The sequence below is a fragment of the Trachemys scripta genome, chromosome 2 (genome assembly GCF_013100865.1).
Source record: "Trachemys scripta elegans isolate TJP31775 chromosome 2, CAS_Tse_1.0, whole genome shotgun sequence".
NCBI lineage: Eukaryota > Metazoa > Chordata > Testudines > Emydidae > Trachemys > Trachemys scripta.
The window spans coordinates 211,218,637-211,237,367 of NC_048299.1; the positions used below are offsets into that span (position 1 = coordinate 211,218,637).

The 18,731-nt window shown below is 37.7% G+C and overlaps 1 protein-coding gene across 2 annotated transcripts in view; it reads left to right on the plus strand.

The window, feature by feature from the left end:
* SPIDR (scaffold protein involved in DNA repair) overlaps nt 1-18,731 on the plus strand; it is a 317,639-nt gene that overhangs the window by 291,750 nt on the left and 7,158 nt on the right. The window contains exons 12-16 of one of the 2 annotated variants that reach the window (XM_034762891.1): nt 5,207-5,294; nt 7,871-8,014; nt 8,117-8,176; nt 11,972-12,182; nt 13,288-13,440. In XM_034762891.1, coding sequence (XP_034618782.1) covers nt 5,207-5,294; nt 7,871-8,014; nt 8,117-8,176; nt 11,972-12,182; nt 13,288-13,440 — 656 coding nt within the window. The remainder of the gene's footprint in view (nt 1-5,206; nt 5,295-7,870; nt 8,015-8,116; nt 8,177-11,971; nt 12,183-13,287; nt 13,441-18,731) is intronic. The other variant, XM_034762893.1, reaches the window with a different exon arrangement.

Consider the following 18,731-nt stretch of genomic DNA (forward strand, 5'->3'; position numbering starts at 1 on the left):
CCTTATATGGTATAAGAAAGCATTTCAGTCTCTCAGTGATGTGATATGGATTTTGGTTTTTGGTTAGCACTATCCAGATTATTCCATGCAGTATATGTACTTTCTAATGTCCCATAAAGAATGTAATTATACTAGCTAAAGTTAACAAAAATGGGAAAAAGTACAATTTGACTGAAATACTGAGTTATTGGTTCCAGGTTTTGACTCTCCCCTCCCTCCAGGCTCCCATAGGTACATGTAGCGCTGAAGTCTAAGAGTGTATATTGTTTCAGATCATACATTCTGCAATGACTATGCGTAACAGGGGAAGTTGAGGAAGCAGTGCTGGCCGGCAATTACAGATTTACATTTGGCTTGCCTTGTCTTTTGATTGTTCAGATTTATGCAGGAGGGTGGGGGGGTGGGAACGAATTTGTTTTTAGTGTTGAACAAATTGAAATCTTTCATGGAAGGTAAGTAATTACTTCCCCTCCACCCCTTTAATATTCTTTGTGTGTGTTGTAATATTTGCCTGATGCAAGCAAAAAAAAACCCAAAACACCTGTTTCTTAAAAATGTCTCTTTCTATAATATTTTTAGACTAAAGTGGGGGGAGGTGTCAAAGAGATGAAGTAAATTATTTTCTTACGATTTTTATAATATTGAAGTGAGATTTTTTTGTTTTGTAATTGCAGAAAGTTTCAAAGACAGTGGAAGACCATTGCTTTCTAAGAGCAGTTTGGCTTCTCTCTAGTGTAGGCTGGTGGTTGCAGGGCCTGTATGTCTATATTGCCGGAAATAAGACTTTTACTTGTTACAAGAGGCTCAGTTAAGCAATAATTAGCCTACTGAGCAACTAGATGAAGAAGCTCAGGAGGCCCCATGGAAGGGGAGTGGTACTGATGCCAGTTCCTACAAGGAATTGTGTAATCTCTGCACTTTCCAGCAGCCACGACTGTAGATGTTCTATGCTGCACTTCTCCAGTATCCCTGATGCTGCCAAATCCAGGTACCATATTCTGTTTCATTAAGTGTACTCCACTGAACACGTTTGAAGTAATATGTGTTCTAAGATACGGATGGTCTTTTCCCTGGAAAACTGACAGGGTGGCCAAAAGAAATATGGTGTGTATGCCAGATATTCGCTACTGTGTTGTCTAGTAGCCAAAAGATTGAAGATTCAATTTGAGTAAATATCTTAATGTCTTTGGCCTGTAGACAGGGCTGGAAATCTCATTAGATCAGGTTTTCTCACAAGATGTGCAGTTCTCTAGCTGGAAATGAAAGAAGAATATTCTCTTCATATATGACTTTCTTTTCCAATTCTAGCTGTGATTATGTATGACATGTAGTTCTATTGCACCGTTCATCTGGGGATCCTGAAACATTCTAAAGGTATTAATTTCAACACCACTGTGATGTAGGTCTGTATTATGCCCATTACAGTGGAGTTGATTGAGAAATAAAGAGGTTTAAGTAACTTGCTCAAATCCACATGGCAAGCCTATGGCAGACCTTAGGATGGAACCCAGAATTCCTGCTTCCTGACCCCTTTTGCAACCATTACATTACATTACCTAGCTTCTTACATTTTAATAATTCGTAGACCCATTCTCTCCCTTCTTTCTTCTTTGTCCTTTTCTTCTTTTGTCTGTCTTGGTCTTTATCCTTTCTCATTTTCTCCTGAATTTTCTGTGTAATGATTTTTAAGTAAAATATGTATAAATTGCATTTTGCTGCAGAAAAACTAATATAGACCTAATCTAGAAACATAGTCAACTGCTTCGAGTGCATCAGTTAAACTTTCTCCCGGCAGGGTTAGGTGACATGGTGCCAGAAGGTTGTCTGCAGCTAAACACCTGTCTATATTAGAGCTTTTAATGTTGCTGGTGTTCGCAATGTTGGGAAATTTATCAAAAATGTCTGTAGTGTCAACAAAGTCAAAGTCTCAGCTCACCCATCTGTTAAACAGATGTTAATAATATCTACCTTCTTTATCAAAAATCAAACACACATACACACTAAAAGACAAAAGGTAAGAAACAGAAGGTGGTTTGTGTTTCCTGATCACACTGCTGAAATGTGAAACTGGGGAGGGAGGTGGTTAGGCATATAAATGAAAGCAGCCTCAGAGCGGGGCAGCACATTCTTTACTCCAAGGGAGTGGGGGTGGCAGCTATTGTCTCTGTTATTGTTCATATCAGCATCTATCTTCTAGTAATTGTTCCATTCAGTGGTTTAAGATGGTTTATTAAATAGGTCATGAGTTGCTTCTGCACATGCAGAAGGTGGTGGTTTCGTTTGTTTTGTTGTTTTTTCATTCTGTCAACCATGTGTTAAACTTGTTTAATAATATGGATTATTAAAACCTCAACCAGAACTGAGGATTCAGACAGGACAGTTTGAGTTTATGGATCTACAGAGAAAGAAGCAGCACGTTCAACTTTTCAGAATAAAGTTGTAAATAATTATTTTCAATTATAGTGGATGTAAAAACAAACCTGAACAGTTCCTATTGGTATGGGGTGTGAGCAGAGCTGGAAAGATTCAGGACAAGAGAAGAGGAGAGCACTTGACATGGAGAGGGGTCCTATGTCATAAGACCACTATTCCCTGCATACTTGTACATTTTGGTTGTCGATAGACAACATATTTCCGCATTCAGTGTGGGATGGAAGGATTTTTTCCACACGTATATTTTAGTTTGTTATGGAGATGCTGGTCATGACTCCATTAGTTGAGGGGTTTTGTTTGTTTTTAATTTACAAAAGGGATTCAACCCTTTGTTTTGTAGGAAGAATAAGAATACAGAGTAATATATTAGATTCCTTCTCTTTTAAGTAAGAATAACATTATTTAAAAGATGTTTTTTCCTTGTAACTATTGCTTCTTTTTATTTTGTCCATGTTTCTTTTGTCATGAAAATATTCAAAAACATTGTCACAAAAATGTTCAAAATATATTGCCATTATTCCCCCTTCCACGACCATGCACAAACGCAGAGCAAACTTGCAGGGGGTTCTCCTTTCTTATTATACAATGAGATAAATTCCTTACTCACTGTGGGTCAACCCAGACCTTTCACTGTAGCACAGAGCCAGCTGGAGTTGCATACTTTGGCTTGGTTCCATAGCGAGCGCTACCAATGTTGGGTGAAATACAACCTTTTTCAGAGGGCCTGAATTAGGATGACCAGCTAGCAAGTGTGAAAAATCAGGACAGAGAGTGGGGGGTAATAGGAGCCTATACAAGAAAAAGCCCCAAATATCGGGATTGTCCCTATAAAATCGGGACATCTGGTCACCCTATGGCTCAAGTGGGACATGAGGGTTGCATAGGCCTTGTACTAGCTTGTTGTGCAGGGTTAATTTCACTCATTGTGAGGGGAAAGCATTTTCCAAAGATGACGATATAGCCCCTGTGTGGTTTCCATCCTCTTCTCCCCAACTGTCTAGAAAGCAAAGTCCATGACTGTTTGGAGTGTAGATATGCAGCCTTCTGGACTCCATGTGGGTGGGGAAGCAGGTCCTTTGGAAGGGGCACTGACTGATACTCCCCCAGCATTCACAAATAGCAGCTCCAAAACCGAATTTCCAGCCTGGTAGAGAGAGAAGCACAACTTGATTTCTACTTTTGCAGATCTCTCTGGTATTATAACCCCCATATTACTAGTCTGACTAATAACATCAAAGGAAAGTGTGGGGCCAAGCTATTTAGTAGCTAGACAGTTGCTAAGTAATTTTGTTTCCCTGAATGGATTTGTAAACAAATAGTGTGAATTACTGTGCAATTAGGTGCTTCTAGTTCAAGCAAGATAGGCTTCTTCCCATTGTATGCTTCCTTACAGGAAAGTTACCCTTCCCCGGTGAAAAGTAAGTAATAAGAACAAACTTCACACCTCCTGTGTGAGGCACCAACACAGCCTCTGGGAGGAGACAGAATCATCCGTTGGGCGTTGGAGGCAGGGCATGGGTCATCTGTGCAGCTGATCTTCTGCAGTTTACTGCCTGTGTTAACTATTCCATTCTCACTTTGCGACCTCCACTAAACATGCATGCACTAAACCTCTGTGTGTAGTCTCTTATACAGAAGTAAGGTTGCCTTGGTTCCTGTAGCTTAATCCCCAAATGCAGCTCCCTGCACTAGCCATGAGACCACTTTGCCTCCCACAAACATCAAGGCCACTTTACTTATACATGGGAGTGACCACACAGGGCTTTGATGCACCTGTAACTAGTGTGCTTTAACTTTACACTTCTATAAATTTGCAATTTGTCTTAACTTTCCTGAGTGTAGACAAGCCCTTAGATTCTCCTCCTGGTTCTGCTAGAGACATGTACTCAACTTTGCTGTTCCACGGTTTTCCCATCTGAAAAGCGCGGCCAATAGTGCGAGGGATATCAAAGGTGTACAAAGCACTATAAAATCAGCTTTGTGAATGCTGATAATCCACTTTGAGATCCTTGAATGGAAGACATTAAAAGAAGAGCAAAGTACTATTTTCATTTCTTTTTTTATTTGCATCCACCCTTATTTCTCCTCAGTCTGTTATTCCTCTTTCCCTAAACTTGTCTCACCCCAGTCCATTTATCCAGGGTGTCTCTCCATTTTATATGTAGGTTTGTAAATGCAAAATAGAGTACTTAGTTTTAAAAAAATGGATAAAGGATGAACTGCAAAGGAAAAATAAAGTGGGACTATGCTCATTTGTGCTTCTTTATGATGTATAATGAAGGCTTAGAGTTATTTTAAAAATAAATAAAAGAAAAACAAAATCCTGTTCATTAGATATCACGTCTACCTTGGCTTTCTTGAAAGGTTCTATGGCCAGTAGACCTCGGAGGTCAGAGAAAAGCAAGAAAGTAAAACATTTTTAGTTCAGTGGCAAATTGAGTTTTACTCTGCTTAATGCAAATGTTGTAGATTGAAAACTCTTGAATAAGGAACTGAATTGATATGTGTCTTGTACAATGTCAGTGTTTAACAATAATCATATTGCATTAAATGAAACTTTGATATTCAGCAATTAATTATCTTTCTTTTTCTCTCTTGCTCTGCAGCAGAGATCATGGGGATTAAATTAGGCCAAACAAAACCCAACATCTGATGAACAAATATGACTTAGATTTGTTTTCACAGTCATATGACGATTCAAATTAAATGTCTTTTTAATGCAGCATGTTCAATTAAAAACATTTTGAACCAGGTTGTATTTTTTTTTCCTAAGGGCGTTGGGACTTTTCAGTCTGATAGACAGTTTGTGGCCTCCATTAGTGCCTCTAAAAGTTCCTGGTCAAAGTCAAGACTGTGAAGCGGTAAGGTGTATTTTACTGAACTGTGTTTCTTCATCCAAAATTAAAGTTCTTGTATGTATAGTGTGCACATGTTTATTTGGGGTGTCAGATTCTCCCAGTCCCTCTAGCCATACAGCTATGCTCTAGTGCTTCTCCCTTCATTCTAGACTAACTGCCTACCTCCAACCCCTAGACCAACACCTTGATCTCATCCACAGAGGCGGATTACAGTTTTGTAGAGGCTCGTCCCCATCCCTTCTGCCTGCAGTCCCCCCTCACCTCCCCAGCGCATGGGGGTGCCCATTTTTCCAGGGCCCCTCAATTGGCCGAGGCCCCTGGGACAGGCCCCGTTGGCCCAGTGGCTAATCCGCCACTGCTCATCCACCACTGTAGGTGGTGACTACCTCATCGTTAACTCTCTGTACACATCATGGTGGAATACACCGTTGGTCATTAGTTTGGTAGTCCTCTCCTTCTACAGGAAATACAAATTAGATCAGATGCTATGAAGGCAAACCAGAAAATATAATGGTAGAACTCAGTAAGGACAGGGCTGTTCTACAGGTCAAAGTCAGAGCTGTTCTAACTTCCTTTGCATGCTGGAGTGATTCTGACTGTGGTACTCACTCTGCATGAAGTTTATCTTCTGGAGGTTTAATTGAGCACTAAAATAATCTTGGTATAATAAAAAATAGTGTGAGCATTTCTGTGAATTTCAAACTAAAATGTGATGCTAATGTGCACTGCACATCTGGGATTTTATCTGTAGAAATTTTCTTTAATTGATATTGTATTCAGAAAAGAAACTTTGCCTATTGTGTGGTGTTTGGGAGTATTATTGATGGGAAAATTTTGAGATGTGGTGGTGTTTTTAAACATTGAGAATCAGGTACCTATGCTGTTCTGGTATTCCTGTATAACTCTCACGTTGGAGAAAAGTTTGGTGTTATTTAATTATATGCATAATAATAGAACTTACAGTTCTCATCCGGGGCAGGGCCCCATTGTGCTAGGTGCTATACAGACTTATACATTGGGTGTGCGTGATTTAAAAATAAAGAAACTTACCCAGGGGGAAGAAAGTAACCAAAACAAAGGAAATTGAAAAAGGTGATTATTGTTGGTTATGCTAGAGAAAAAATCCCATGAATCTCTTTGCTACAATGTACTTTTTACATTGCTAAGGGATTTACATTGGAGAACAAAATTAAAACCCTGATGTTTTAAAATAATACCATTGAAGTTCTGACTTAACCTGAAAAAGCAAGACCAATTCTAAATAAACTACCAGTCTGTCCTGGATTCACCCCTCGTACAATCTAGATATTTCACAAGTCTCAAAAAAATTGATTGATGTATGTGCTGCAACAAGTAGGCAGCAGTGGGAGCATCTATGGATGGAGCAGCACTCTTAAATGCTGTGTAATATTGTTATAACTTTCATTTGTTTTAAAATTATTTTACTTTAATAATAATAATAATAATAATATAATTATAATCATTAAAAATAATTAATGGAGAGGAAACTTTCCATTGCCATACACTTCAAGTGTATTTCACAAACTAGGATTCTAATGTTTGAAGATGCCACAATGAAGTTTATTATTGTTGCCAATTTTGGCAGTATGTGGTTTAATTTTGATACATTTCTTATTGATATAAATGTGCCTAGAAAGCAGAATCTTTTAGATATAATTAAAAATATGAATAATAAAATGTTACTGTATGAAGAGGTCTCTGGAATAGACTTCTCTTGTGCCATACATACACCAAACTATCTTTTTTGATATATTCAAAAGGAAACATTTTGTTTTGACATTTTTTTCTTATGTGGAAGTTCTTTTTAATGGCTGAACAGCTGTTTTCATTAATCCAGCTTTCCTTTATTATAGAACGTGTTTCATTAACTCCTAAACAACATCCCCAGAGTAGAATTTTACAAACTGATAAACAAAAATAAAACGATAGGGCTGACTCTGCATCCTGAGAAGCTATTCTAGTTTGAGGCCTCTTTGAATGGGAATTCTAGTGTGGTTATTCCATCTCAAAACTGTTTAAGGATATAAGAGCTGGTCCTAGCACTGAGAAAAGTTCATGTTGTTGCTAAATTGCTGCTGTTCTCCATTTTCTCTCTGTGCTGCCCGGGATTTAACTTGGCAGCTTTCAGCGTTCTCAGTAAAGCTGCTTCAGCTGTTTACTGTCACCCACCCACATGCAAAAAAATCCCCAAGTCTCGGAAGTCACACATTTTTTTGAAAACATGAAAATCATAGAATTCATAACTCACAACTGCCCTGTCACAAAGCTGTCATAGTGGTTGTCCATTGTGCCAAACTGTGTGATATTTTTGAGCTATGGATCAATGTCAAATTAGGAAAAAGGATGACTTACAACCTGATTTAACTTGCGACATGAAAACATTAAATTTTCATCGGTTCCTACTTCACCAGGGGTATTGTGAGTATCAGTTAAATGTTTGCATAGCACTTTGAAAATGTTAAGTGTGATGTAAGTCCTAAGTATTATTACTTATCATTATTGGTCATATTGAAATACTTTTAATTAGGTCCCATATTTCTTTTATTTATTTTCAACAGATTAAAACTAACCTTCCTCCTCCCAGCTTCTGTTACATTCTTACAGCTCAGCCTGATCCAAGACATGTCAATATAGGTGAGGAAGGACAGATTTCCAATTTGTACCTGCCCCCAACTATACGTAGTCTAAAGGAAATTCTTCAGGTAACTTTTTTTTAAAGTGCAATAACAGGTATTTTGTGCTACTGATTTAATAGGTTCATAATACCATATTTGACTAATCTTCTATTTTAAATTGTATGGCAGGTTGGTGATTTTAATCAACGTTGTAGCTTTTGGGCACAAGTTATATATCGAAGACTGCAGGTAATTTTACTTTTTAGTAATGAAATGTACTAAAATCAATGTAATGTGTGTAAAGAAGCAGATATTTGCTGTGTTTAGATAAAACATTTACTTTTCAGATGCTCTTTAAGAGCTGTCTGAATGGAACTATTAGTAGGTAAGATATCCCTGTGAATGGGCAGCAAGAAGAACTATTCTACTTGGTCTCACTTCTGTTTGGTTTAGAAAACTAATTTCTTCTGAATCAAGTGCTGTTTATCATGGGACAAATTTTCACTTATATATATCCAGGCAGCTTCCATTGAAACCAATTGGGATCTGCAGTGATAACCAAAAAGAGAATCTGTTTTACAGTTGAATTCTGCCCTCAGATACACCTGAGAAGCCCCCATTCAGTGGTATATCTGAGTGCAGACTTCGACAGATGATGGGTATAGAGAGAGAGAGTGATTCTGTCCTTGTGTGCAACTGGGCAGCTCCCCTTCGCTTCAAGGGGAGCCATCCAGGTGCATCCAAGAGCAGAATTTGGCTTCTCTAATCTACTAGTAAAAAGTAGGAGCTCCTAGATAAATCTGTCTGCCATGCACATTGGATTTTCTACTTTGGGATTTTTCTCAAAGTGATGCTTATCCCTCTGTATCAGTAGTTGAAGGATTTTGCATTACTGATTTTCTGCAGACTACTGAATATGCAGTAGATGGAGGATTCCTTGACAAGAAAAATGTCAAACAAAACTAATGAACAGAGATACGGAAATTTGAAGGGATTTAATTCCAACAAGACCAGCTAAGAAGCTGGAAGTGCTCCGCACCACCATGACACAGATCTGAATTCAATTTCAGGTCAAAAGTCTCTTGCTTCCAGGGCTCATGGGTTATAATCTAATACTTAGGCAAGCAGCACAATTGACTACTGAGAAATTAGTGCCTTTTATTGCTCAATAACGATTTCCCCAAGCTAAATGGCATGGGCATTTGTGTGGGTTTTAAAACCAGATGAAATTATGAGATCCTGAGGGCTTCAATAGGGGAATTAGATACACAGATTTGTCTCCCTGTCCTATTTTCAAACAAACAAACCAACAAACAAACAACAAAAAGAAACTTTCCTCTAAAAAATTGTTTTAATCACAGAAAAGTAGATTGTGTTTGTAACTGGTTGGTCGATTAGATCATTGATTTTAGATGTGCCTCTATCTGAATCAATATTGTGTAGCAGTATCCTATTCTAGAAGTTCCTGGTGACTTACTTAGAAAAGAGATTGACTAAGCTGGGATACATTGCTTTGAAGAATTTTCATGTGCCTACCAGGAAAGACCTATATATACTTTCATGTTGTTAAAATGTTTGATAAGCCAGGTGTTGTTGTAAGTGATTATTTGCTATTTAACTGTATGCACTAGACTTCTGTAAATTAACAAGATAAGGACTCATAAATTATTGGAAAACTGCACTACAAAGGTAATGAAAAATGTTTCACTTTTGGATAGCTGCTCTCGGGATATAACTTACCTGTTGTTTGTGTGTCACTCATCTAATCCTTCCAAAAGTAAAATGTCATGTGCAGCAACTTGTTGATTGCTTCAGTCTTTGCCAAGAGGAGTTGTCCTTCACACGCAAGATTATTGTGCAATGAAATGTGAAGTGAGGACCTTGATTCAGCTTTAATGTCTTCTTCAGACTCGTTATTCAGAACTGGGAAAATACTCTCAATGAATTGTGTATATTTTGTAGTTAATTTATATTATTATACTTTAAAAAACAGCAGTGTTCAGTCCAAATAGCCACTTGATCGGTATTCTGCAGTGCCTTATTTGGGTGAAGGGGGAATGGAAATATGCCTTTTATTTATTTATTTATTTATTTATTTATTTATTATTCAGAATAAGTACTGTGGTATAAAAGGAAAATGAGGAAATATATTCCATCTGTGCTTGAGGAGTTGTCCTTTTTTATAACTCAATCCTGCTGCTGTTTGTCTGTTGTTTCCTTTCTGTTCAGAACAAATTGTCACACATACACAGATGATGATTTTACAATGACTTGTGATTATTACTGTTGTTATTATTTTACTTTTTGGCTGACTCTTCTGTTGTGTACCTCTAAAGACCAGCTTTTAAAAACTCTGGGGTAACTCTCATGTGACAGCTGTAAAAGTCAGTCTTTCAAGACTGTTTTAAAACTCTGCACATATGGAAGATGATCAGATGCATGTAGCTGTTATAGAAGGAACTTGGTGATAAGTACAATAAAAAACATATACTAAGGAACCAGAATAAATTGTTGCATCTGAGTTATGAATTCTGCGAACTACCATTTCCAATCAGTGTATTTGTTCTGGGAGCTACTAATATGAACAAATGGCTAGTTTTAAAGGGTCTGATTTTTTTCAGTGGTTTGACTTTGCTGTTGGAAACAAGAGATGAGGTTCTCGTTGCCTCATAACCTGTAATAGATGAATATGGCTTTAAGAGTTCGTGTATCTTTACTTTTAGAAATGTAGACATGCTCTTGGGGCGGTAGGTGAGGTGAAGGAAGTTAGAGTTAAACTCCAATAACTAATTGAGATGATAAAGATTCTGATATTTGCAGAGTATCTTCTACTTATGTGATTCAATAAAAATTGTAATGTATTCTTGAAAATTAAAAGTATACATGATGTTCTAGTAGCACCCATCACCATATTCTCTAAGCTCTGAAGTATTGTTTTAAAAAAATCATAAATCCTTCAGAAAAAAAGTTACACAATGTTTATATTTCCTGGAATACTTGGATCTAAAATAAGTTTATTTATCTAAAAATCTCTTTTCTCTATCATGCACACACACTACTTCATCATTATAGAGCTGCTCTTGAGTGCTGTCTTTGCATGAATTGTAGATATAAAATAAAACACTGAAGCATTTAAGGTGGATTGGGAACACACAGAGAATTACAAAAGCTTTGCAAACAGACACAAGAAAACGCCAATTGCCAAACTTTAGCGCAGCTGATCTTGGTAGATCTTTTAATAAATTTAATATCTATCTGGCTAGTTTGTTCATCAAAGTAATGTGAAACATTTTAAAACACTAATGAGCTACTGTTAATCATGTTTTCAGATATGAAGTCGAACATAAAGTGTAGGTATTTTGGCTGTGACATCATCTGTTTTCATGTTGGTAATTTTAGTAATACCAGAATATATTTCTCCCTGTCCTAAATAGGCAGAAGACTTATGTAGTCAGGGTTGATTTATATGTATTTTTCAGAATTTTTGAAAGATGCTATTTGTTCACCAGTAAGAAAAACATCCAATTTTGTAACCTATAGCAGCTGTTACCCAGGGAGTGGTGCATATGAGAGAGTCTGATGACAATATTTGCTGAATTTGCAATAACGTCAGTGTGAGACTTTTTTTTAACTACGAAGCTCATATAGGGCCTAGTCCAGACTAGTATAAAAGGTGTATTTTTAAAACATTGCTATCTAACACATTTTAACTAAACATTTTAAAAATCTAGTGTGGATGGAGCAAATTGTATTATAACACTAGCTGGTTGAGGTAACCCCAGGCTCCCCACTCAGGTCGACCAGCTAAATTAAGATAAAAGATGTTAATCTGCATCTGTGTCAGGGAAAGGGTTAACACATGTTAACTAATCCTGTCCTAACCCTCACTTCTCTTCCTGTCCAAACTCTAAACATCATGGTCTAAGTGAGTTTTGTTTGTTATGAGGAGATGAAGCTGTTTTAGTCTTCAGTTCTGCTATTAGTTTAATCAAATTGTATTACAATTAAATGAAAATGTTTTGCCCTTTCTTTTTGAAATCCTAGGTAAAATGTAGTGTTTCTGTGGGTCAAAGGGAGTTTTGGTTATTTGTGACTGACTTCACACTGCAGAACGGGGCTAAAGACAACTGTGGAACTCCAAAGACTGTACCTGTATATTTTGCTTCATCATGTGTTCTTGATGAGAAAGTGATGGAGGCACTCACCAATGCGTCCCATTGTGTTATCTTCTTTAAGGATGCTTTGCGAGGAAATGGTAAGCTGTTTATTCATGGTACTGGGGCAATTAGAGCCAAACTAAATTAACTGTGACCCTTGGGCATTCAAATCTTTATTATAGACATTCAATCTTCTGAGACTCTAAGACACTCAGATCAAAATGAAGCATTGCAAGCTGGGATCCAGTATCTGGGAAGGGGGAATTGTAACTGTTGTTTTCAGTAATTTTTTTTCATTCTTTTACATTAACTGAATTTACTTCCCCTAGAAGGAGTAGGGTTAATGACAACCAGAGACTTGACACCTCTATTTCCCTACAGCCAGAGGCATTGCAAGCTGCCCCATACTGCCTTTTCAATGTAGCTCTTCAATGACCATACAGTCATCTATGGGAACATAGTTCCATTTCTATGCCCATTCATTCTTTGGCCTCTCTTCCAAGGCATCCAGTTAGCATGCCAGTTTAGTGTCAATGGTTGTGACAATATTGGGACGTGCATATTTGTCCACCAGGGAATACAGTTTGAGAATACCAAATTGATTTCACATAAGATGTCAAATATTCACGACTTTCAGTCACCATCGATCCAGCCTAGGTTTGAGCCACTGACCTACTTATGAAAGGCTCCATGTCCTGCTCCCAAATCCATTGAACAATCTATTTACCCATAGGAGTTGAAATCTGGTCAATATTATGCAAATGAGATGTGGTATTTAGGTGCAGATGAGTAAAAGTTTGGGTAATTCCTACTTTGGAGAGTAAAGTACTGCATCTGCCTTGCCTTAGGACAGATTTAAACAAATAAAAACACCTCCAAGAGAAGTACAAACTTATATGATTAAACAACAGACAAAAAACACATGCTTCCAGTGAATAAATTACAGTCCTGTTTGAATTGAATTTGAATCTCTCTTTTTTAAAAAATCTGACGTAGCAAAATCTTTTTGCCGAGAAGGCACTGAGCTTAACAAGAGCATTATATGTATTTAATTCAAAAAACAAATATGTTGTTGTGGAGGAAACCTGAAATAATCCATCTATCTGGTTAGTAATGGGCAGAAAGCATTGTCTTTATTGGCCATGACAACATGGTCACCTTTTTCCTTATTACTGTAATAAATTGAAATGTCTTTGTTGGCAGGTAGGATTATTTGTGTTGAACGTACCGTTCTCTTGTTACAAAAGCCCCTTTTGTACACGGCTGCCGAGGCTGACTTTAGTGAGCTGACTAACCCTGTCAGACTAGATGAACTGGATTCTACAACACAGGCCAATTCCATTTGTACCATAAGAGGTTGGTACAGCCTTTTTTAAATGAATGTTGCTAACTATTTATGTTCATTTTAAGCATTTAGGTCCCTTGAATAAAACAGTGTATTGAAGAAAAAGCGGGGGGGGGGGGGGGGGGGGGGGGGGGGGGCTTGGGGGCAGTTGCTGTGTGTCATTAGGACAGTCAGGTTTATATCTCTTCTTGGGTTTTCATTGCCTTGTTGCTGTGCAAGAGTCTTTTCCCCTGCACACTGTTGCCCATCTGAGCTCTGCGTGGTCAGTGTTCCCATTCAATGCCTGTGTGCGCGTGTGTGCGTGTACACACAAATCTTTGCTGTAAAATGTTGCATTCTTTCACTTCATATGTCAGTTTGCACCAGACTTCCCTATCTTACCAATTGGGTATTAAAGCACATAATTGTAAAAATGAAGAGCTATTTTTAATGCTAAAGGTACACACAAAAACCCCTCAGCCCCTGCTCTTCCTTTAGTTGTGAAGGAAGGGTTACAAAAGAAATTGGAGAGGGAGTTGTGCTGCTGGTGATCTGGGCAGATGTGTTTTATGGAACTTCCTCTGGCGTTCGCCCCATTTGATTTTACAGTTACCTTCACTTAGGGTAACTTATTTTATTAATATTCTCCTGGGTCCTTTTGTTCTAATGCAGAATGTAAAATATCTTCTATTATAGGCAGAGCTTTCTCTGTCTGTAGATAATCTCTCTTCTTTGTATTTTCACATAGTAACTAATAGTTTACAGTGTTTAAAATGGATTTTCACTGCTTTGTAGTTTGTTTGGCTACTTCCTCTTTGAATCTTTCTAGTGGAAGAATAGTAGAGGATTGTGTAGCATGGCTGTTCTTGTAGTAACAAATTTATTTGGTGAACTGATTAACAAAGGAGGTGTATCTTTCCTGAAATGCTTGCAGCTTCTCCATTTGTATTTGATAACAGCATAAGATTATTAATATTTCTGTTCATATGAGAGAGTTCATATGAGAGTCCAACTGTTCATATGAGAGAGTTCTAGTAGCTCATACCACATATGCTTTGTGGGAGGATTAACTGTTTAACAGTATTTTTTTTCAGTGAATGATTCAGATACGATATTCTGATTTTGACACTTGATGTCTTCATATTTAAGCCCCACTCCAAGAGGCACTGTTTCCAGCTGTACTGATAAATTGCTCAACTGATGATAATCACCACCCTGCCTGTTCCGAAATATTGTCAATTGACCAGACATTCTATCCACTCATTAATCAATGTGACAAGCTGAAGAAAACTTCACACCTATTGGATTTTGGAGCTTTCAGTCAGCACACTTTCTTTAGCCACCAGCTCTCATTCCCATTAGTGACCAGTGTCCAATTTTCCAGATGCAGCCCAGATAGGCCATTCTCAGTCTCTTCATGCTGATGACAGCAGCACTCCAAAGAAATATAAGACATGTCTAAAAGTCAAATTACAACTCCTGATGGGTCCTTAAAAAGAGAGATCTCAGGGCCAGAGTCTAAAACTTCTTGAAGTTGAGGAAAAACTATGGACTTGGTAATTCTATACAGCATTTAAACCTGTTTAGATTCTGCATACCATTTTATATTGTGGGACATGTATGATTGTCACCTGATTAGTGTGTCTGCCACTGCTTTCACTTGGGTTGGTACTCACCTTTTACTATCATCTTTGATGGTTTCACTGGGGAGTTCACCTCTTCATCCAAGTAAGAGTGAATTTCAACACTTCGGGTAATCTAGTCAATAAAATTTGTATCCATTTTTCTCTCTAATTACTTGGATTACATAGTGCTGGTGCTAAATAAAGTATTTGGAATACTATACAAAAGATTAAAATAAATCAGAAGGCTGAGGTAGAAGAAATTGATCTACCAAAATAAGGACAGTTTAAAAATAACTTCAAAAAAGTTCTGGTGGAAGAAGTGAGGGCAGAGATGTACTTAAAAAATGAATGACTATCCTTCCTCCATTCAGAAAAGAGGCACTAATATACTGTGGCAGGTTGTGTAAAAATCTTGTAATAACAAATTCTAATTAAATACATCTTGCACATCCCCCCCCATGCATTATAAATATTAATTTTTGTCACAAAAACAAAAGAAAATGAATGAATGAAAAAGTTATTCACTTACTTCATGCTGTGTCATGCCTGATGGTCTCTGCTTACATGTTACAGATTGCTCTTCAGCAAATGTACACTGCCCTTGAAAATCACTTTTTATCAGAAGTCTGTGTTTTCTTTGCTTATATACTTAACTGTCAGATCTTTTGAGCTATTCATTCAAGCCACATAAATTCTGCTTCAGAAATCAATGATTGTCTTCTTAATGTCAGCTCTTGGATTTCTTCAAATTTCATGAAACTGAAAATCAAAGTTTTGTTGGTTTGTCCTAATTGCATGCAATGTATCTCCCCCTCCTTCCTGCCGGTCCCTTTCAGTAATGTTTTTATAATGGGAAAGTAAATGTGTTGCCACATGGCTATCAGCCACCTTCTTGTCTTTCTGGGATTTTATTTTTATTGTATTGGCTGTATTGTAAAATTGAGAGACTTTTGCTCAAAAAGATCTGTAATTACTAGTCAGTGCCTTTGCCATATCAGCTACGGGTTGATTTAATGTAATTTGTCACTTGCAGTTGTCCCAGAACCTTTAGGAGAACACTTCAACCTCCCTGGCCACACAATAGCAGATGTAAAGGTAGCCATCTTACAGCAAAAAAACCTTCAGGACCAGACTCCAAAGAGAAACTGCGGAGCTCCAGTTCATTTGCAAATTTGACACCATCAGATCAGGATTAAACAAAGACTGTGAATGGCTATCCAACTACAGAAGCAGTTTCTCCTCCCTTGGTGTTCACACCTCAACTGCTAGCAGAGCACCTCACTCTCCCTGATTGAACTAACCTCGTTATCTCCATACTGATTTATACCTGCCTCTGGAAATTTCCATTACTTGCATCTGAAGAAGTGAGGTTCTTACCCACGAAAGCTTATGCTCCCAATACTTCGGTTAGTCTTAAAGGTGCCACAGGACCCTCTGATACTTTTTTGAAGTAGTTGAAGTTCTGATGCACCCTGACATTAAAATGAAGGATTCATATTTGTATTGTCAGATATTTTTTCTTCATTTGCCCACTTTGATGATTGGAAAGCCATTGCCTGCTGTCAGATATTTATCAGCACAGAAAGAAGAGGAATTATTAAACTGGAAAGAGTGAAAAGATCAAGCCAAATTCCTACAATGAAGTAATAAGAACCTAAGAATGCCTTTACTAAGTTAAACCAATGGTTCATATAACCCAGTATCTCGTCTTCAGACAGCGGCCACTGCCAAGTGCGTCCGAGGGAATGAATAGAACAGGCAGTCATTGAGTAATTCATCCCCTGTCGTCCACTCCCAGCTTCTATTAGCCAGGATGGGCAGGGATGGTGTCCCTAGTCTCTGTTTGCTAGAAGCTTTCCGAAAGTTCAACTACACTATATTTATTGGATCACCCTTGTCCACGTGTTTGTTGAACCCCTCAAAGAATTCTAATAGATTGGTGAGACATGACTTCCTTTTACAAAAGCCATGTTGACTCTTAACAAATTTGTTCATCTATGTGTCTGATAATTCTGTTCTTTACTATAGTTTTAACCAATTTGCGTGGTACTGAAGTTAGTCTTATCAGCCTGTATTTGCCAGGATTGCCTCTGGAGTCTTTTTAAAAAATTTATGTCACTTTAGCTATCCACCAGTCAACTGGTACAGAAGGTGATTTAAATGATAGTTCACATACGACTGTTAGTAGTTCGGCAATTTCATAGTTGAGTGATGCTTCAGAATTCTTGGTCCTGGTGATTTATTACTGTTTAATTTATCAATTTGTTCCAAAACCTCCTCTAATGACACCTCAATCTGGGACAGTTCCTCAGATTTATCACCTAAAAAGAATGGCTCGAGTGTGGGAATCTCCCTCACATCCTCCGCAGTGAAGATTTTATGCAAAGAATATGCCTTTTCTTACTTGAGTGCTCCTTTAGCACCTCAATCGTCCAGTGCCCCACTGATTGTTTGGCAGGTATCTTGCTTCTAATGTACTTACATTTTATTTTGCAGTTAGTTTTTGAGTATTTGGCTAATTGCTCTTCAAATTCTTTTTTTTTGGTCTGCCAATTTATACTTTTACACTTGACTTGCCAGAGTTTATGCACCTTTCTATTTTCCTTGGTAGAATCTAACTTCTAGGTTTTCAAGGATGCCTTTTTGCCTCTAACCACTTCTTTTACATCGTTGTTTAGCCATGGTGGTACTATGTTGGTCCTCTTACTATGTTTTGTAATTTGGAGTATACATTTAATTTGAGCCACTATTATTTAAGCCACGTTTTTAAAATGTTTCCATGCAGCTTGCAGGCATTTCACTTTTGTGACTGTACCTGTTAATTTCTGTTTAACTAGCTTCCTCATTTTTGTGTAGTTCCCCTTTCTGAAGTTAAATGCTACTGTGGTGGCTTCTGTTGTGTCCCTTCACCCACAAGGATGTTAAATTTAACTATAGTTACTATTACCAAGCAGTTCAGCTATATTCACCCCTTGGATCAGATATCCCGTGCTCCACTTAGGACTAAATCAAGAATTGCCTCTCCTCTTTTGGGTTCCAGGACCAGCTGCTCTAAGAAGTAGTAATTTATGATGTCAAGAAACTTTATCTCTGCTTCTCATCCCAAGCTAACATGTACCCAGTCAATATGAGGATAGTTGAAATCCCCCATTATTGAGTTTTCTATTTTTATAGCCTCTCTAATTTCCCAGAGTATTTCACAGTCACCATCACCATCCTGATCAGATGGTCAGCAGTATATTCCTACCACTATATTATTATTCAAGCATGGAATTTCTATCCATAGAGATTCGGTAGTACAATTTGATTCATTTAAGATTTTTGCTACATTTGACTCTGCTTTCTTTCATGTATAATGTCACTCCCCCACCAGCATGGCCTACTCTGTCATTCTTATATACTTTGTACCCTGGCATTACCCATTAATTATCATCGTTCCACCAAGTTTCCAAGATGCCTATTATATCAGTATTCTCATTTAATATCAGGCATTCAATTTCACCCATCTGAGTATTTAGACTGCTAGCATTTGTATACAAGCATTTATAAAATTTCAGAGTAACAGCCGTGTTAGTCTGTATCCGCAAAAAGAAGAACAGGAGTACTTGTGGCACCTTAGAGACTAACAAATTTATTAGAGCATAAGCTTTCGTGGACTACAGCCCACTTCTTCGGATGCATATAAGAAGTGGGCTATA